The sequence below is a fragment of the Terrapene carolina genome, unplaced genomic scaffold (genome assembly GCF_002925995.2).
Source record: "Terrapene carolina triunguis isolate 2854851 unplaced genomic scaffold, T_m_triunguis-2.0 Scaffold68, whole genome shotgun sequence".
Lineage (NCBI taxonomy): Eukaryota > Metazoa > Chordata > Testudines > Emydidae > Terrapene > Terrapene triunguis.
The window spans coordinates 2,961,546-2,982,847 of NW_020664419.1; the positions used below are offsets into that span (position 1 = coordinate 2,961,546).

Genomic DNA, 21,302 nt, shown 5'->3' on the forward strand with positions numbered 1-21,302 from the left:
TTAGATGGTGACTATAAATCATTTTGAAAATGAACAGCATGATACAAATATTATAATGAGAAAGCAAGATAATGTGGACACAGATTGGGTTATCAATGTGAAGGGGCCTGGCATGGCTAACTCCGATGATATATATATAACTAATAATCTACTCATGAAAACCTCCATTAAACATTTTGGTTGGGATGTTTAGCTTCTCTTCCCTACTGTCTACATATTTCTTCTCTCTCGTTCTTTATTAGTGAAGGCGACTTGCATAAAAACAGTATCTTCAAGTTGTTTGTTGGGTTGTGCGAAGTGAATTGGTGAGCTCCAGTCCAGTTTCAGGTGTCCATATACCAAAACCTTCCACCACAAATGGCAGGCTCACAAAAGCAGTCAATAAGGGACTAAGCCGTGGAGACTGGACTCCCTCTTCTCCTGATAGAGGTGATCCCTTCTAGGCCAAGATTGAAGCCCACCAATGGAATGAAGTAGAAAAAGCCTTGAATTTCTGCTACTCAGGCTATACAAAGACGTCTTCAATCTCTAAGGCTGTCGGGCCAGCACCTTTCACCAACACTAAATTCAAACATGTAGCATTTTATTGAAAAGAAAAAAGGTACGAAGCTCAATTCATGGGTACGCTACAGCTGCTTTGTGCTGCTCTGGCAATACAAAGCAGTCCTACCAGAGACTCTAATCCAGGATCTATAGTTCCTAACAATTCTCCTGCAAATACGATCAGGTTAGGACAGGGTACAAGTAAGGAGAACGAGGATTCTTGGTAGAAGGGAATTTTAAAAAGGCTTTTAAGCAATGTAGCCCTGTAGTTTCCAACTTCACACACGTTTACTGAAGAAAGACAGAGGATTAGAATTTTGGGTCAGGAATAAACACCAGTAGCAGGATAACTCAGGAAAGAAAGTCCCTCTCCTATTGTCATGTAAATGTCAGGCATACTAAAGAATAATGGGAAAATAATACAAAAAAAAATGTACAACATGGCAGCAGAAAGGTTTTGAAATACAATCGTTTTCAAACTTTTCCCTGGGGTATCAGCAGCTCTCTAACATTAGTAGGAGTTTACTGTATGGATCGTGTGCACTACTGACAGATTAAATCTCTTGCAGTGTGGACATGATGAGCATCTGGCCTTTTCCCGTCCATAGTACTTTGTATGATGCTAGTAAGTATATGTCTCTCTACCTCTAAAGCTGGTCACACAGGAACTAAGTGTGAATAAGCTCAGCACATCAAAAGAAGCTGTGGTTTTATGCTGGTATAAACCATGTCCACAATGCTGATGGACTACTCACAGCCTCGCCAAATTTTAGTTGGCTGATCTGGCTGCAAGAGTGAAGAGCAGAGGATGCTGATAAGAATCAGAACAGTGAACAATGGACCTAACTGATGGGACTTGAAAGAGTCTGGGGAACCAATTTAAGGCAGGGGTTTTTTTCCACTTAATTGCAGATACTGTTTAATCTCTTCTATAGTCTCCCACTGATTAATGGTTCCAGAAGACAAGAGCTAGGAAGTGATTTTCAGGCTTACCGCTCTTTTTTTACATTTGTATACACCAGTTATTCAGAACAAAAATAGTAGTGTTGGCAGTTTGAAATGCAAACTTGATTTAAAGTGCACCAACCACTTCATAATCTCACTGGGAAAAACACTTCAATCTGCTCCTCAAAAGCAGTAACAGGAAACAGATGCTTCGTAATCTTAAAATTGTTGGGAGACACTTCAAGATGATGCCTTCTGAACAATAGCTACAAAAGAAAATTTGGTCCACCTGCTCTCAGAAGCCATCTGTTACTATAAAATGTTGTGGTCCACTGAATAGGTAGCTGGATTGGGATTCGGGAAACACTGATTTGGGATTGGGATTCAAGAAACCCTGCTCTTGCCTATGTGACCCAGGACAAGTCACTTCACCTCTCTGTGCCTTTGTTTCCCCTCCCACCCTTTGTCTATCTTTGCTTTTGAGACTGTAAGATCTTCAGGGCAGGAATTACCATGGGTCTGTACGGGGCCTAGTACGAGGCTCTAATCTCACCTGCGGCCACTAGCCCTAACTGTAATTTTTTTTTTTTTTAATTATGGCAATATTTTGTGGCTGGGGGTTCTCTCTCTCTTCTTTCCTTATTTTTTGCATTATTTTAAAAGGACACCCATCAAGCAGTTGTCTTTTTTTTTTTTTAATTGTTCCATTTTTTGTTGTACTCTTTTGAATCTTAAATTAAAAATTTTTTCTTCTACCAATTTAGCCCTTTTCCATTTGGCAAACGTGTTTTTTCCCTTGCATCTCTAAGGGAGCTTAAAATTAATGAGTTTTTTGTTTAATGCTTAGATTGTGCACCAACATCACTGATATTAGCACAGTTCTCAACAAGTATAAAGGAGTTTTATAGTGATTTTAGATTTATATAGTGCCTTTCACCTGAAAAACATCTAGAGTGCTTTACAATCTGGACGCCAAAATTCTGCAATCTGAGTCTATAGCAAGTCTCATCGAAGTGTCCCATTACACCTGCTACTTGCATCCAAGGCAGAATTTGGGTTTGAATCTATAAGAATAATTCACTTGCCACTGAGGTGCTGCCACAACTGAGGTAAAATGATGGTTTTTGTTTCCCTTTTTTTCTTTTTATAAGCACAGTGCAGATAAAAAACCATCTTAAGGCAAAACCAAGTTAACATAGATCATCCCTGGCAGGTGTTTCTAAGCTGCACCACAGTTTAGGACAGGAAGTGTAGAACAACATACAACTAAAACTGCCAGGAGAATTCTATCTGGCAGAATGTTATGACACACTAAAATTTTCCCAGGGCCCACGGATTAACACCCCTACCCTTATAAAAAGGGCCAGGCGATACTTAATGATCAAACATGGCCAGAATTTTTGTTTTACAATTCTGAAAAACAGGGCACCAGTAGAACAAAATGCACCTCAAACACCATACTGTGGAATTTTTAGTACCATTGAGTGGGAAGAGAATCCAAATAATCATCACCACCACCTGTTGATTTGCTAGTTCTTCTTACTGTATCTTCTAGATTTTCCCTGGAAGTTTCCCATCCAAATACTAATCGGGCCCAATTTGCTCAGCTTGGGAGGTATTATATCATAGTCAAGGTACTGCAGCTGCAGTCCAACAGGATATATGCATCTAGATAATTGGTCCATCTAGTTCAGTTATCATCTTACTTGATTATTTGAGGGAGAAGAAAACTCTAAGGTACTTATAGGATGCCAGTCACTAAAGTATGTAGACATGGACCTAGAAAACCTTCAGTGATACATCTTGTTAATTGAGAAAGATTATAAAAATAGAAGAAAAATCCATCTGAGCCCAATAAGCATTAGCCTTCACTGAATCTTGAAGCTGTACATTGCAGGAGGGTGTTTATATTTTTGTTCTTGCTCACATAGCGACAAATGTTGTTCATGCCCCTAAAATGACCTAATCCTCTTTTTAAATCTGCTGAACTGTAAGCCTCAATGAGCTCCCGTGACAGTGAACTCAAGTGGTTGATTGTACACTACATAGAAACCAATTAATTTTTTCAGACTCTTATCTCTTTGAACTTTAAGTAAATGTTAGAGCTTGTGAAACAGTAGATTGACATCCCAGGGCTAAAATAACTCTATCCACAGAAAAGCTATAATATGAGAGCAGCCATGCAAACTTCTGCCATACCACCCTGCCAACATGGCTCAGTCCGACTTGGAGAGAGCATCTCTTGGAGTGAGAGTAATCTTGTCTACATTATCCACTCAGCTCTTGAGCTGTCTTCCAAGTACAGATCTTAAAGTCATAAGCTAACTTAAATATCTTATGTTCTAGATCCTACAGACTTGCAAAGAAAAACTCAACATACCCAAACTAAGGTAATCATTAGGTTTTCTAAATATCACCAGGCTGGTTTTCTAAGAAATTATGTAAAATGAAAATAAGTTTCTTTCTGGATAAAAAACAGGAAACAAAAATAAAATGGGAACCAGTCTAAAGGTCTAGTCTGACTTTAAAAGATCAACAGCTTTGAGAGTATATTCCTCCCTTGTACAGCTAGTCTGGCTGAAGTTGCATTTTTCAAGAGCAGCAGACAATCCACTTTCACAAACACCATCCTCCAGCTATCCTCTCCATTAAATGAAAGAATAACGTTAATGAGACTAACCATTCAGAATTGCAAGAGCATCAGTTCAGTGCACTTAAGGCCATATAAAAGGAAACAGAAAGAGCCAAGTCATGGACATTCTTTCAGCTTTGGAGGAAACGACAACGTCATTAGTTTCTGTAAAGAGAACCTGTATATATGGATTGCGTATATGCTGCCTACATTTCATATGGCGTTTATGGAAATAAATATTAAATACACTATACTTCTCTACTGCTTTTCATCCAAAGATCTTAACGTACTTTACAAATAATTATGTCACACAATACCCTTTTGAAGGAGATGGATTACTTAATGATTACTTGTTCTGTTCATTCCCTCTGAAGCACCTGGCATTGGCCACTGTCAGAAGACAGGCTACAGAGCTAGATGGACCTTTGATCTGACCCGGTATGGCCACACTTATGAGATATTATCCTCATTTTACAGATGGGTAAACATAGCAAAGACTGGTTAGGCAACATGTCCAAGGATACACAGTTAATGGAAGAATCAGAAATAGAACCAGGAGTTAAGTATCAGAATATTCTTCCACTGCAGAGTTAACTTGGGCTCTTACTTCAGTGTTGACTCGAACCCCACTCCTGTCCACACACAAAATCCTCATGAAAGTTTAGTGGAGCTTACCATCTGGGCTAGTTAGCCCAGATGGGGGCATAGGTTAAAGCCCAGGTACCACTTTAATTCATGCTGGTAACCCATCCACTTCGCAGAGAGGAGGATGCAGGCTAAGTCATTTGAGTAATGATTGTCCTCCAATACATTTCCACAATTCCCTCTGTGTGCCTAGAAAGACAAAAAGGTTCTCCCACAATTCACTGGGAAAGAATCAGAGTGGCTCAGCTTACTGCAGCACAAAGAACCATTGATGGACATGTGAGGACACAGTAACTCCGGTATGACTTTGCAGTGTAGTTCCTCACACACAGGCGCTCAGACTTGGGTGCCAATCACTGGTCTAACTCTGGAGTAACTCAGCACTGAAGATATCCTGCCCCACCCCCGATCTCCTGCACTAATCACTAACCCACTCTCCCTTCTTATGTATAACAGGGTAACTCCAGGCAAGTAACTGAAAAAGATATGTACATACTGGAGGGAGCATACTTTTTACAAATCACTTAATCTCTCTGCATCTCAGTTTCCCCACCTATAAAATATTTCATGCAGGTTTTGCCAACTAAACTACTTGATGTTTGTACTGCATCTTGAGAACCTTGGATGGAAGGCAATGCAAATGGAGAGTTATTAATATCACAAAAAGAAGAAATCCGGTAAAGACTTTACCTGGAGGCAGGATACCTGACCCAACGGGCACTCTCCAACTCAACAGACGTAGAGTTGTGATGTTTCCTGGTTTTCTAGTGCCGCATGGCATTGCATACCCTGATAGCACACAGCTGACAAGATGACTGGCATATCATCGGACAGGTGACATTTCAGCAGGATCTAACTAAATGCTAGTGTTACTCTGAAGGGCCAGACAGATGCATACTCCTATTATCTCAGTATCAAAGACATTGTAAAGGAGGTGAAGGAGGGCAAGAGTTCTGTACCCTGACTAACATGAGGGGAAAGCTGCAATACCCAATAACAGCTACTGTTGCAGTCTGTCTCCCAGCTCTCTGTCTTCTGACACTAACACAGCGGAGGCTCTCAACCAACTATACTATAGATTCTATCTGTGCTGTGAGAGCTATAGACAAGACGATGAAAAGCGAAACCAAACAGGACAAAAACATTGCACTCTACGCCTTCAGACCTTGTAACATGGTGCATGCACCATTCTGCCTTTTACACAATACTGCCTTAATGGCAAAACTTATTATCCTTTGGACAGAAAGATTCAGGACACATCTTAGCAGTGCCAGAAAAGCCTAGAGTGCCATTCATCACATTATTCTGTAGCAATTATCCACATTATTACAGTTTTAACTGCAGGTGTCTTATTGTTCTTTTTAATCAAATATTTAGTTCTGAAGTAAACACCCTCTCCAGAAGTACATTCCACCAACTGCTAAATTAAACAACTAAATTAGCAACATGCATAAAATGTCAGGCTAAAATTTAAAACTGAATTTCAAATCTCTCTTGCTACATTGTAGCTGCATAGACACATCAGGATGACACTGACACAAACATGTGAAAGCATCAAAGAAAGAATAAACAGGATCAGAAACTACACCTCACTGACCAAGATTGTTCTAATATTCTGATGAACTAATAGTTTTCTTAACACTCAGAAATCCAACTTTAAAGGGTCACCATATGCTCCTGAACTGATGATCTCACAATAACTTTTTATTTGATTTTTAATTAATGTTGAAAACAAAAAAAAAATCTGCATATTCAATGTCTCGTTATTCAAGATGCCACTACCTGGCATTGTACAACTTAATGTCACACACATAATACTCCTGGGGGAATTCTGCGCCACTGCGCAATGCAGAATTTCTGCAAAATTAATGTTGTGGACGCAGCATTTCCTTTCCCCCACAGAAATGGGCTGCAGTGCTGCTGGTTGCCACTAGGGGCTGCTGGACTCGGCAGAGTCCAGCTCACACACAGAAGACATTGCCAGGAGAAAGGGGAGGGAGCTAGAGGGATCCTGGCAGCAGCAGTTCCCCACATGCCCTGAGGGAAGGAGACAGCGGTGTGCAGGAAACTCCACACATGCCCGGGACCCAGCATCAGGTTGTTTCTCCCTCTGGATCCCTTGGCTCTGGAGGAGAGGGGGGCAGGTGTCTGGGCTGGGGGAGACCACAGCTGGCTCTGGGGGGACAGAGGGGGTGCCTGAGCTCCGGGGGGGCGCAGGTATCTGGGCAAGGGAGGCCCTGCGGCTGGGCTCTGGGGGGGTGCGAATATCTGGGCAAGGGGGGGACTCTGCAGCTACGCTTGGGGGGGGGGAGGGGAAGGTGTGGGTATCTGGGCCTCGGGGCTCCGTGACTGGGCTCCGGGGGAGGGAGGAGTTGTGGGTGTCTGGCCCCCCGGCTGGGCTCTGGCGGGAAATGGGGCAGAGGAACAGGAACTGGGTTATCATAGGGGTTTCTTTAAATCTCTACTCCTGGGAGAATTTGTGTGCGTCTCTGTATTGTTACAGACATACTTGCTGACAGGTATTTTGAAATAAATTAACAAAATAATTGGAACTGGTGTGATTACTTGGTGTTATTTTGACAAATAAAAATTGCAGAATTTTGTTGAATTTTAAAATATTGTGCGCAGAATTTTTTATTTTTTGGCACAGAATGCCCCCAGGAGTAACATAATAGTGTAACCTTTGGGTGGGCTAAAGTACACTTCGTTGCCCTTCTTCAGTGCCTAAAAAAAAACCCCAACTCCCATAGAAAAGTAGCTGGAGACTCAGAATTCAGTTGCTAAGAATTTTCAGCAAGGATTGCACAGGGTCAACCTCCCCACATTCAAGTCCCAAAAGGAACTAAAAAAAATGAATGTAATTAAACAACTTTATAAAATTTTATGATAAAGAAATAATAATCTAATTTTTCCAGCATAATATGATATTTTATAATCCACAGACATTATATTCACAGTTATACATAAACATAAATAAAGAAAAATTTAAATCTGAACTGTTTAGTCCCCACAGAACCACAAGTGAGAAGAAACTGAGAATTCCCAAAAGCTTAGGTTGAGTTCACCTAAGTCTCAGTTAGAGTCTTTGATCACCAAATCTATATAGTTTGCTGAGTCTAAAACAAAATCTTCCCTCCACTTGCTAGTAGGAATCTTCACTTGGAATCCATGCAGACTCTTCCTCTGCGGAAAGCACTGTTAGCCAGTCAGCTAACTGATTAACCAATCACTCAGTTAAGTATATAGATATAAAACAAAAAACAAAACAAAAAAGACTGCCGCAAAATGCTTCAGAGTTAGGGGAAACAGCCTGCTTCTGCTCCTGGGCTCAGCTTCTCCCAACTCACCCAGGGCACATGGCCCCCTGCAAAGCAGCTGCTCTGACCGCTTGCCCTCATGGAGTCTGACCCCAGTAACAGGGAACCTATTGGAGCCGACCCAAAACTACCACACCAAGCTTCTGGATGTAGAGTGCTAAATCTGCCTAGCAACAATGACTCAGACAACTCACTCCTACCTCCCACCAATGGGTCTCTTAAAGACATACCTCCCTATTAGGCACGTGGGTTACAAAAGCATCGAGCATTAACAGTGAATATTACTGGGAAGCATTCAGATATCTAGAGGAAAAACAAGTCAGGTCATTTGAGCTGACAGAAAAAATTAATACCGTCTTACATTTTGGCCTCTCCACCCCCAACATATACACACAAACGTATGTATGCATGCATGCATACAGCTATAAAGACAGCTATTTCATAATATTACACATGCACAGACACACTATTAGAGGACGTGTTATCCATGTGAAAAATTGTAGAGGCATGTGATATATTGCATAGGCATTAATACATTTCATTCATCTTTGACTGCATCACCTGACTTCACTTCTGCCACTAATCCATCATCTCACAATTTCTTGCATCCTTCCTAACCCCTGAACACATTTAAACAAACATTGTTTAAAAAAAAAATCAACCTGCTAGAGAAATGTTTCCTCTTCCTCCTCACAAAAATGGGGAATTTCAGTCCTTAAATTATTGCTGTTCAAGAACCAGAATGGACACAATTTAGTCATAGGCCAGTAAAGGTTTTCTATATCTAGAAGTGTCACAACTTTAAAGTCCACTATCTTATGACCATAAACAGCAGGTGGGTTGGGTGAGGGGGGCTCAGCCTCCCCCCTACCCCAATCTATCTCTGCCGCTGGGGCATAGTGCTTCTGGAGCAGTCTATAGTGTTGCTCCAGCAGATGAAATATAGGACATCGCTATGCTCCAGCATGTCAGAAATAACCACTACACTTTCTCTGCCTGCCAGTTCTGCTCCGCTCCAGGCCACCCCGTGTGCACAACCCAGTCAACCCTGCCTGCAACTTGCAGTCACTCAGGGGGCTAGGCTCCCTACCTCTGACCAGCTGTCTTCAGGCTTTGCACACAAACTACCACAAGGCCAGGGGGGAGGCTAGATCACAGAGAGTTATTTATCCTTCCCACCCCCAGCTTCCCCACCACCACTAAACAAACTGTCTTATCTCCTACTGTTTTCATATGCCACATTTTACTTGGTTTCGTTTGGCATTAAATTAAAAACAGTGACGACTAAAATAAATGACAAGGACACCACTGCCAAGCAGCTCCGACTAATGTTTGACCTGAGCTTCAAGAAGTTGTTAAGAATGGCCTCGTGTATGACATGCCCAGAGGTAAGAAACTTTTCAGTTTTTTAGCAGGGATGAAAAAGAGTTTTCCAGACCTCACTGTGATGTTCAAAACTTTACAAATGAGAACTGATACGCCAGATGCTTAAAATAAGAACTAAATGATATTTATCTTAAAAGGGGTTTTAAACCATCATCTCTCATCCTACTCTAATAGCAGAAGAGTCCCTTTGAAGACAACGCGAGTCTTGCCTTCTTGAAAAGTGCAGAGTCAAGCCCTTCAGCTGCGAGCAGCAAAAGCCAGTGGGCCAGGGCAGGGATCCAGGCCCGGCCCTGCGGGGCAGGAACTGCTGCTGAGTGTGGGGAGGGCTCGCTCTCTAACCCCCACCTTAGGGGCCTCCCCTCCACAGGAGGCTGGAATAAAGACAGTGCCCCCCCCACACACACACACACGTACGTTCAAGAGTGGGGCCTGAGACATCCCTCAGAAAAGAGGCTCCTCCCACACACGCACTGGAGTGGGGGCCTCCCCCCATTCCATGCACCTAGCCACCAAAAAGAATGTTTTCACCAGCTGCCTGTGCTTGTGACCCTGCAATGCAATAAACAGGAGCTCAATACAAACAGAAATAGAGATGAGTCCCAGCTTCCCATGGCGATCCAGCACTCATTTCCAGCCCCAGATGGGCACAAGATTATGGAGTTTGAATTGCTGTCATTTTTATGTGCAGAAAAGCTATTTTAGGTCATTTCTGGAGGGTTTTATGGCTCCCTCTGACCAGTCAGACTTATAGCAACTAAGCATCACAGGTGGTAGATTACAAAAAATAATCCCAATAACAAAGTTTAAAACTCTCTCACTTGATTCTTCAGTCACGTAGGAGACACTCAGTTGGGGAAAGGTGGGGGTTCCGTATGTGTCATCCAGTACAAAGGTTTTCTCAATTTTAGTTCACCACTCATGAGGGATGCAACCACCACCAACTCTTGATGATAAGGGAAAATTACTTGCCTTGTCATTCTACTTCACTGACGATAACGTTGTGCAAGATTCTCACTCCTGGGCCTCTGCTCCCTAGAGTGAGACTGGCAGAACTGCCAAAGCTCTTAAAGGTTTTTTGGCCTTGGGCAATGATAGCATGGCTAGAGCATGAACTAGGCACTCTATTGCCACCCACAAGCTTAACCATAGCCACGGACATGTTCCAGTCAGCTCCAATTGCACAAGGTTTTTAAAATTTGTGACGGTCAGTAGCCTGGGGCTGAATATTATCTATCCTGAGGTTTGGGCAGGTATGATAACAAAGGGAAGGAGGGTTAAAATCTGGGAGAGAAAGAAACATTTATGTGTCAAACTGATTCTTTATAAAGCACCTGTGTGAAGCTGCCTAAGGGGGCTAGAAAGAGGCCCAGGGAAAAGATTAATTGGCAAAGGGCTGGTAAGCCATTCAAAACTTCTTAATAAGTCACACGTGGCGTATGCAGTTATCTGATTTAGTTGGGGATTGGTCCTGCTTTAGCAGGGGGTTGGACTAGATGACCTCCTGAGGTCCCTTCAAACCCTGATATTCTATGATCCATACCTATATATGTAGAGACAGTTATCACACGCCATTGTGCAGTTAAACCGAACAACAAAGAAAAGAAAACATGGAACTTTCTATAATCCTTTACAGCAGAGTACACCACAATTTAGAACAAAAGTTGAGGAGTCTTCAGAGAAAATACGCAGGCAGCAGCTCCAGCCTGAGTGTCTCGGCTGACTGCAATGAAGGCATGCTGACATAAGGAGACGGGTGGTTTCAGTTGTGACACTATGTGACAGGAAAATGTGACAAGGTAACAACACTGAGTTAAATGTTACTGTTTGAAAGCTTCTGATAACATCATTTGGTAACTTGGCAGGTAACTTTTATCACCTCTTCACGTACCATAACGATGAAGCCAAAAAAGACGTTGATTGCCGGGGTTTATGTGCTTTGGGACCCAGCAGTCCATTATAACAACACAGACATTTACCCAACAATAAAGACAAGTTCCAGCATGTATGCTTCTTGAGCCTCTAGTCTATATGAATGAATTTTCTGGCACTCTGTCAGCAAAAATTGCTGTTCTAAACTGAGTGCATGACTGTTTCAGAGATCCTTACCTGCAAGACATCCTGGATCTTCACCCACACATCTGCCATGTCATACAATTTGACATCACCATCATACAGGCCGGATGGAGAGGCCACTGTCTGCTGAAGATGTCCCAGCACCACAGAGTGAGCAGCTGCTACAGCGTTGAATTTGTCAAAGAGAAGTTCAAGCAGTTCCAGAAGTAACCTAGAAGGAAGGACAAATGCATTCAAGACCATAAGGCATTCTGATAACCTAGTAATGAAGGCCATACAAGTACCTTCGATAAACAGATTGGGGGGCAGGAGGTAGGGGCTTATCTGTTTTCTTCCCCTCTCTTAAATTGAGGAAGAAGGTAAGTCTCATTTACTAACACACTGGCTGAAAATAATATGGTATTCAATGGTTTAGTGCCATTTTGGATTATGGGATGAACAGTATGAAAGAATTTAAAAACCTACATGAAAGATCAGAAACCAGAGGTATCAGGGCTTATCAGCTGTGTCAATCATCAAAATTTTATTATTACACATAAGGTGTTATGGCTATAACCTCATATAAGTGTACAGGACATTAGCTGTTGCTATGGCTTCTTTACTGCCCAATGATTTAAATTAATGGGCCGTTGCAAAAGCCTGTAACTATTGTGTGACAAGACAATGACTTACCACATCTGATATTATTATTTAGAAGAAAATGTCAATTAAGTTTGATGCTGTTATCAAGTTATACAGACACCCCTAGGCCCAAAGATAGTGTTCCCCTCACATATGTCACTTAGCCATCTTGGACAAAAACCTTCTCTTGACCTTACTGCACAGACACAAAGGGTAAAAGCAGGACATTACCAACAGAAATGTCTATTCCAGATGGCTCACTATATAATGTAATCCTTCAAATGTATCCCTCTAATTTAAGACTCACGTGGGCAAGTGCCAGAGTTCTCAGATGGGGTATGCAGCTAATCAAAAAGCTTTTCTCCTTCACCATGAGCTCTATGTTCTATGTATCAAACATAGAGCTCATGGTGAAGGAGAAAAGCTTTTTGATTACACTGAAAAAAATGAAAGGACAAGTCTAGGAAGGTAGAGAAGCACCGTATGACAGGTCTAGGTCTTGTCTGTACATTATACTAAAAATAGACATGGGCTGAAACAAAGTGCCTGATTAAAAACTTTAGTAAGTTCGGATCCTGAACTGAACTTCATTGCTGCCCCCTCTCTTTGAACAATGATCTGTACCACATCCCGGACCCAAACACCTTTATAAATACCAGAAAAGTTCAAATCTGGACCCAGATCTGAAATTTGCAGCTCTAGTCTCTCTCAGATGAAACAAAATAAAAAATCCTGTATTATAAGGCAATTCCATTTTGTGGTATTAGGAGCTTTTCTATTCACCTTTAATGTTAGGAAATGCCTACAAATTAGTAGTATGTATAAGTGACAGCCTGGGGACAACGTAGAACAGAAATACTGCTTTTGAAGGATGGGTGTATATTGAACATGACAAGGTGTTTGTTGTAGAAGTCAGGAGTCTGTATGCGCATTTGGGAACTATGATATTTGGGTGGTAAGGCATGTGTAGTTGTTTATGTTGCCTTACGTTAACTGACTGCATGTATTTGAGCAATCTTAACTTTAAATCAAGTTGTTTGTATGGGAATTTCCATTGTTTTTCAAGTTAGCAACAGTACCTTAAATAGCTTTGGAATATAAGTTGTGGAGGAGAGTAGCCCTGTTCTGCTGCAATAGGTCTTTGCACATCTGTGTGTTGCATGTGTTTACAAGGGGAAAGCATCGACGTTCAACGCCTGGGATATGGAAGAGGAGAAGGCAGTGGAAAGAAGGCTTTAGTCTATGGTGATAGTATTACATTTTAACTATGTAACTGTAACATGGAGGAAAGACTATTCTCTTCTGTTTAGGCTTTTATAGCCAATCTTTAAAATGTTAAAGATGCTGCTCCCATAAGCAGAGCTGTACATCTTGCCCTCTCCTTGACTGCTGTTTGACCCTGATAGCTATTAAATAAGGCTCTGTGTCTGTCACGGAGGTCACTGATTCCGTGACTTTCCGTGACCTCCGTGGCTTCTGCAATGGCCGGTGCAGCTGGCTCTGGGACTGCCCGAACAGATCAAGCAGCCCCTGGGACAGTCGCACTGATCACTGCTGGGGCAGTTTGGCTGTGGGAGGGGCTCACGGCTGGGGGTTGGTGTGTAGGGCGGTGCTTACCTCAGGGGATGGGGGGCCCCGGAAGCATCTGGCATGTCCCTGCAGCTCCTAGGTGGAGCGGCCAGGGGGCTCTGTGCGCTGCCCCTGCCTGCAGGCACCACCCCCACAGCTCCCATTAACTGCGGTTCCTGACCAATGGGAGCTGCGGAGCTGGAGCTCGTAGCGGGGGCAGCGCGCTGAGCCCCCTGGCCTTCCCTCCCCCTAGGAGCTGCAGGGACATGTCAGCTGCTTCTGGGGAGCTACATGGAGGCCAGTAGGGAGCCTGCCAGCCTCACCAACCCTCCCCTCACAGCACCAGCGGGGGTCCCAGACAACCCCCCCCATAGCACCCGCAGCACCCCCAGCCCACCCCCTCAGAGCACTGGGGGCCCCCTGGCCAAGTTTTAGTTAGGGGTATATAGTACAAGTGATATGCAGGTCATGGGCAGCGAATTTTTGTTTACTGCCCGTGACCTGTCCATGACTTTTACTAAAAACATCTGTGACTAAAAGGTAGCTTTACTATTAAGTTACTAACATGAATAGTCAGGATGAGGGGGTAACATGGAAACTAAGTTGCCTGAGAAATGGACAGGGTGGATTGATTTTAATAATCGATTTTACCCATGATCTAAATTATCAACTTTAAACTTGTTTTACATTTGCACTATAGTTATTTATTTATTTATTTTTAGTTAGTTATTTATAATTTATTTATGCATATAGCAACCAATAAGAACCTTTTGGGGGGGAAATCATAGAATCAGATTCTTATTGGTTGCTAACCACTAAAACATGTTGATTTGCAACTAAATATAGCTTTTACACTATTTGGTTCTTTTTTCTGCAAATCAGGAAGACACACTCGCTATACACATTTATTTAATCAATTATATTGCTTAACAGACGTTTTACGCACACACACACAGAGCTATATATATAGCTTAAGGAATTATATAGCTTAATATTCCGATTCCTAATTTTTACATTCAGTTTATCTTAGAAAATGGTGAATGATGCATTTCTCATTTATTAGATGATTAATTTTTTACTTGTAATTTGTGTCAAGCTACATTTGAATGGAAATTGGGATTTAATTAAAAATGCACAAAACCAGCATTTTAAGATGGCTTTATTTTACTAATAAAAATAACCTTAATTATACTGGAAGCATAAGAAAAACAGTAAGTTTATCAAACACAAAATGTTGGGTTGCAAGAGATCTCAAAAAGTCATCAAGTCCAACTCCCTATGTTGTGGCAGGGCCAAGTAAACCTAGACTATCCCTGACAGGTGTATGTTCAACCTGTTTTTAAAAACCTCCAATGATGGGGATTCCACAACCTCCCTTGGGGTATGTCTACACTACGAGAGTAGTTCGATTTTAGTTAAATCGAATATGTGCAATCGATATTAGAAAGTCGAACGTGTGTGTCTACACTAAGGACAGTAATTCGACTTTGTCAGTCCACACTACCAGGGAAAGCGTCGACATTGGAAGCAGTGCACTGTGGGCAGCTATCCCACAGTTCCCGCAGTCCCCGCTGCCCAGTGGAATTCTGGGTCGAGCCCCCAATGGCTTCTGGGTAAAAAATTGTGGCGAGGGTGCTTTTGGGTAACTGTCGTCATCCGTCAGTCACTACCGCCCTGCCTCCCTCCCTGAAAGCGCCGGCGGGAAATCAGTTCGCGCACTTTTTGATCAGTGACAGCGCGGACGCCACAGCACTGCGATCATGGATCCCGCTGCGACCATCGCTGCAGTTGTGGCCGTTCTCAACGCCTCGCACCTTATCATACACCTTTCCCAGAGGCAGATGCAGAGAAATCAGGCGAGGAGGCTACGGCAGCGGAGTGAGGGCCTGAAGTCGGAGAGTAGCACAGAGCTGTCAGAAACCACGACACCCAGCGCCGAGGACATCACGTTTGCAATGGGGCATGTGGATTTTGTTGAACGGCGATTCTGGGCCCGGGAAACAAGCACGGACTGGTGGGACCGTATAGTGCTTCAGGTCTGGGATGAATCCCAGTGGCTGCGAAACTTTCGCATGCGGAAGGGGACTTTCCTGGAACTTTGTGAGTTGCTGTCCCCTGCCCTGAAGCGCAAGGACACCCGCATGCGAGCAGCCCTGACTGTCCAGAAGCGAGTGGCCATAGCCCTCTGGAAGCTTGCAACGCCGGACAGCTACCGGTCAGTCGCGAACCACTTTGGCGTGGGCAAATCTACCGTGGGGGTTGTTGTCATGCAAGTAGCCAAGGCAATCGTCAAGGTACTGCTGTCAAAGGTAGTGACCCTGGGAAACGCGCAGGCCATCATAGATGGCTTCGCTGCGATGGGATTCCCAAACTGCGGTGGGGCTATAGATGGGACTCACATCCCTATCCTGGGACCGGGCCACCAGGCCAGCCAGTACATCAATAGAAAGGGGTACTTTTCAATGGTGCTGCAAGCACTGGTGGACCATCGGGGACGGTTTACAAACATCTACGTCGGATGGCCGGGCAAGGTTCATGACGCTCGCGTGTTCAGGAACTCTGGTCTGTTTAGACGGCTGCAGGAAGGTATTTACTTCCCGGACCACAAGATAACTGTTGGGGATGTGGAGATGCCTACAGTGATCCTCGGGGACCCAGCCTACCCGCTAATGCCCTGGCTCATGAAGCCCTATACTGGCGCCCTGGACACAGAAAAAGAACTGTTCAACTACCGGCTGAGCAAGTGCAGAATGGTAGTGGAGTGTGCTTTTGGCCGTCTCAAGGGGAGATGGAGAAGCTTACTCACTCGCTGTGATCTCAGCGAAACCAATATCCCCATCGTTATTGCAGCTTGCTGTGTGCTCCACAATCTGTGTGAGAGCAAGGGGGAGACCTTTATGGCGGGGTGGGAGGTTGAGGCAAATAGCCTGGCTGCTGATTACGCCCAGCCAGACAGCCGGGCGATTAGAAGAGCCCAGCGGGACGCGCTGTGCATCCGGGAGGCTTTGAAAGCCAGTTTCAAGGCTGAGCAGGGTACCCATTGACTTTTAAGTTTGTGGACACAGAAGCTGAACTTGCCCCCGTTTCTTTACCCAGTTGCCGTCGACTATCCTCTCCAATTACATACCCCCTTCACCCCCTTCCCAAAAAATAAAATCTGTTCTGTTTTGTTCATGGACACCGTTGTCTTTATTACTGTTTTCACGGGAATGTTTTAAACCTGGGACGCAGACTGTGGCGGGGAGCGGGTTTAGGGTTGTGATGCAAATGATGCTTCTAAACTCCAGGAATGACAGGCTCCGCGATGGTGGACTGGTTGTTTCAACGGAGCCTGCCAGCCCTCCTGGCCGGGACTGCGTGTATGTGTCGGCTATGTGACTGTCTTGCAGGGGGAGGAGGGTTACAGATCCCCTGCTGCGCGGCTCTGTGATCCAGGGTAAGGACCGCTGCATAAGATCTGTAACTGCCCTCCCCCGCCACCAAGTCACAGAGCAACACCACCGCCCCCACCACACAGAACATGAAAACCACCTCCCAGACTGACCAGGATAACTAGTCACTGCACTGTATATGTGCCCTGCTGCTGCACCTGCCCCCTGCTAAAGGTGACTGTCCTGTCCAATGACCAAGGCCCTTCCCCCCCCTCCAGACAGACTCCCCTCCAAAAGAAGAGGATGGAAACAGAAATGAACAGAAACGTATTCTTTATTAACAACCGCACATGGAACGGGGGGGTGAAACTTGGACGGGGTCTTGTGTGAGGCGGGTAGGAAAGGACTTTTCAAATTTTGGGGAATGAGAGCCTTCTAGTGGTAGAGCAGTCCGCAGGGGTGGAGTGAAATTTTTCCCGGCCCCTTCCACCCCTCCGTGTTTGGACTTTGGGTGAGGGGGGTATGGGACTTGGTGGCGGGGCAGGGCAGTTACAGAGAGACTGCAGCGGGGCTCTCTCCTCCTGCCTCCGGTCCTGCAGAACATCCACAAGGCGGCGGAGCGTGTCCGTTTGCTCCCTCATTAGTCCAAGCAGCGTTTGAGTAGCCTGCCTGTCCTCCTGTCGCCACCTCTCCTCCCGTTCAATGTTTGCCCGGTGCATTTGGGACAAGTTCTCCCTCCACTGTGTCTGCTGGGCTGCCTGTGCTCGGGAGCATTCCATTAGTTCAGCAAACATGTCTTCCCGTGTCCTCTTCTTCCTCCTCCTAATGTGCGCTAGCCTCTGGGCAGATGTGGCTGTGGGAATTGGAAAAAGGGAGTGAATTCCTGAGACAGAGCAATGTATCTGTGAACAGAGAACATAGTCTTTCTCTGTGAACAAGACCATGCAGAGCACCTATCACACGCGCACTGAGGACAAGGTCGAATTTTCGGCCCTCGCCTACAGTGCCTGCGGTCTTGCTGTGGCGAGCTGAGGAGCAGGGCAGGACACCGGACTTTGTCTAGATGGCAAACATGGTAAGCCGTAGACTTGTGGCCGCTTAAAACTTTAAGAGTGGCACTGGCCTCCTTTCACATAGAAAGCAATGCGAGTCTCTGCTGGCAGCAATCCTGCAAGCATGAACTCTGGCCCTGTCCCAGCCCCTCGCGGCTGTAAACCGCGTGGCTGTAAACCGGCGGTTGCAGTTCTGTAAAGGGACGGGCAAGCAGTCCCAATACTAACTTTCCCCTACCTAATTCACAGCAGGGAGTCATGCCTGACATCACCCTCCTGAAGGTCTCCGAGAGCCAGAAGGAGAAGATGCTCCGGGACAGCCTGCAGAAACCGGGGCCATTTGCTGCACTGCTGTGCAAGGCCATGATCCCGGAGTACCTGCTGGCGTTGTGGCAGGGAAACGTGTCCTACCACGGGGGGCCTAATAAGCTGTCCCTGCCCAGGAACCTGCTGATGAGGCTTGAAAAACACCTGCAGGAGGTGTATGAGGAGTTCTCCCCGGAGGATGTCGCCTCGATCCCCGGTTACATTGACCAGTTCTTGGCTTAGGTGCCCTTGGAGGGACAAATGACTGCAGGGTTTTGGGCACTATAATCATGAAGCGGACATTGTGAGATTTTTTTAAAATGGTTCGGACTATATATTGAGGCGCCCAAAGACGGAGTAATCATGATACACTTTGCACTGATTCCCCTTTTGTTTGACTTTCCTGTTTACATGTTTTTAAGCACTTTACCCACTGTTAATATTTTCAATCTTCCTGTTTTGTTGCAAATAAATGTTTACATGTTTTAAAGCACTTTAGCTACTGTTAATATTTTAAATATGCCAGTTATGTTGTAAATAAATGTTTGGATATTTAAAACACTTACTGCTTGATCCTTCCCCTGAATCTGTGTCTGGGGTAACGGCTGGGGAGGGTTGGTAGGGGATCTCTGTCAGGGTGATGAAGAGCTCCTGGCTGTCGGGCAAATCAGCGTTGTAAGCGCTGTCTACTGCCTCGTCCTCCTCATCTCCTTCCTCCTCTTCCCCGTCCGCTGAGGAACCGGCCGCGGACAATATCCCATCCTCAGAGTCCACGGTCAGGGGTGGGGTAGTGGTGGCGGCCGCACCTAGGATGGAATGCAGTGCCTCGTAGAAACGGGATGTGTGAGGCTGGGATCCGGAGCGTCCGTTTGCCTCTTTGGTCTTCTGGTAGCCTTGTCTCAGCTCCTTGATTTTCACGCGGCACTGCGTTGCATCCCGGCTGTAGCCTCTCTCTGCCATGGCTTTAGAGATCTTCTCATAGATCTTTGCATTCCGTCTTTTGGAGCGCAGCTCGGAAAGCACGGACTCATCTCCCCACACAGCGATGAGATCCAAGACTTCCCGATCCGTCCATGCTGGGGCCCTCTTTCTATTGGATTGCACGGCCATCTCTGCTGGAGAGCTCTGCATCGTTGCCACTGCTGCCACTGCTGCTGAGCTCGCCACGGTGTCCAAACAGAAACTGCGCTTCAAACTGCCCAGACAGGAAAAGGAATTCAAATTTTCCCGGGGTGTGGCTGGTCAGAGCATCCGAGCTCGGACTGCTGTCCAGAGCGTCAACAGAGTGGTGCACTGTGGGATAGCTCCCGGAGCTATTACCGTCGATTTCCATCCACACCTAGCCTAATTCGATATGGCCATTTCGAATTTAGCGCTACTCCTCTCGTTGTGGAGGATTACAGAAATCGATTTAAGGAGGGCTCTATGTCGAACTAAATGGCTTCGTGGTGTGGACGGGTGCAGGGTTAATTCGATATAACGGCGCTAAATTCGACATAAAAGCCTAGTGTAGACCAGGCCTTGGAAACCTATTCCAGAGCTTATGTACTCTTATAGTTAGAGTTTTTCCTAATATCTAACCTAAATTAAAATGTTTTACATTTAAAACTAACTGCTTTATTAAACAAAGGATGTAGTAACAGCAATTAGTGAATTGAACTGGTTGTTTCTGGTCACCCTGTCCATCAAGATTTTAGAACTAGTAGGTGTCATTCCCTCCCACCTGTTATTTATTCAGAGATAGCAAGAGGAAAACAAGCTTGCAGGCTTTTTTCCAACTCCCAGTCAGTTTCTCAACTTTGAATGAACTAGTCAAGAACTGAAGAAACTGGAGAAAATATTCTCTCTGCATACGCAGAAGTGGCTAGTGCTGTCAAAAGCTGGTTTAGCACTTCAACAAACTCTGGTTCCTGGTGCTTGGCCAGAGACTTCCAACCACTTTGGTGGTCTGACTCTCTTTAAAACTTCGGCAAGAAATAAGTACAGCTTGAATATATTTCTATTTAATTTAAATGATTTTAAGAGATTATAGTAATTTTAGGCCTTAACATAGGTTATCATAGTTTCAAATAGGTTTATGTTTCAAAAGTGAGCTTTAATTAAAAAAAAACGATTTTTTTAAAAATCATCTACTTTAATCCATCCTGGAAACAGAGCTTCTATTTCTGATAGATAGGCAGCTTCTCCATCAGATAGACTTCCTAAGGCTTGGGAGAGCTGAGCCTCAGTACCTTATTAGGTACATAAAATAAGGGCTCACTATAGCAGGCACAAGTGAGAAGGCAAAAAGACAGTAAGGGTGAGGAACTGGTAAGGGCGGAAGCCAGAGAACCAGGATGCCAAATATAACATGGAGGCAGAATTTGCAAGGGCTTGGCATTTTCACGTTAAAGGGATTTATACCTTGCTTTGCGTGGAAAACTGAAGGCAATCTTAATTTGAAGCCGATGGGCACCTTCATAATTAAACCTACATAATTGTGAAAATTTATCAGCCCAGGCACAAAATCGATTCACCTGCCATTACCATGGCAACAATAAAGCCAAATAATAATTTAGTCATCCATCGAAAAAAGAAAAAAGTTGTTTGCCCCAAGCAAGCAAAATTTTGCAAGGCTGGATTAAATAGGTTAGACAGATGTCACATATAAGAAAATACAAATGCGATGTGTTTGTAATAAAAAGGGATTAAGTAAACGAGTTTGCAGAATTTCAAACTGTTCACCCTGTTGGCACTCAATGATATTATGCACTGAACAAAAAGGTAGTTATATTTTTTCTTAATTACAAGTGCCTTCATAGTCTCACATTATGGCATGGGCTGATTGGAAGCTCCCAATTGG

The 21,302-nt window shown here is 44.4% G+C and overlaps 1 protein-coding gene across 2 annotated transcripts in view; it reads right to left on the reverse strand.

Moving 5' to 3' along the window:
- The window catches only part of EXOC4 (exocyst complex component 4), a 611,454-nt gene that overhangs the window by 509,587 nt on the left and 80,565 nt on the right, over nt 1-21,302 (reverse strand). For both annotated transcript variants that reach the window (XM_026648604.1, XM_026648605.1), the window contains one exon: nt 11,575-11,752. In XM_026648604.1, coding sequence (XP_026504389.1) covers nt 11,575-11,752 — 178 coding nt within the window. The remainder of the gene's footprint in view (nt 1-11,574; nt 11,753-21,302) is intronic.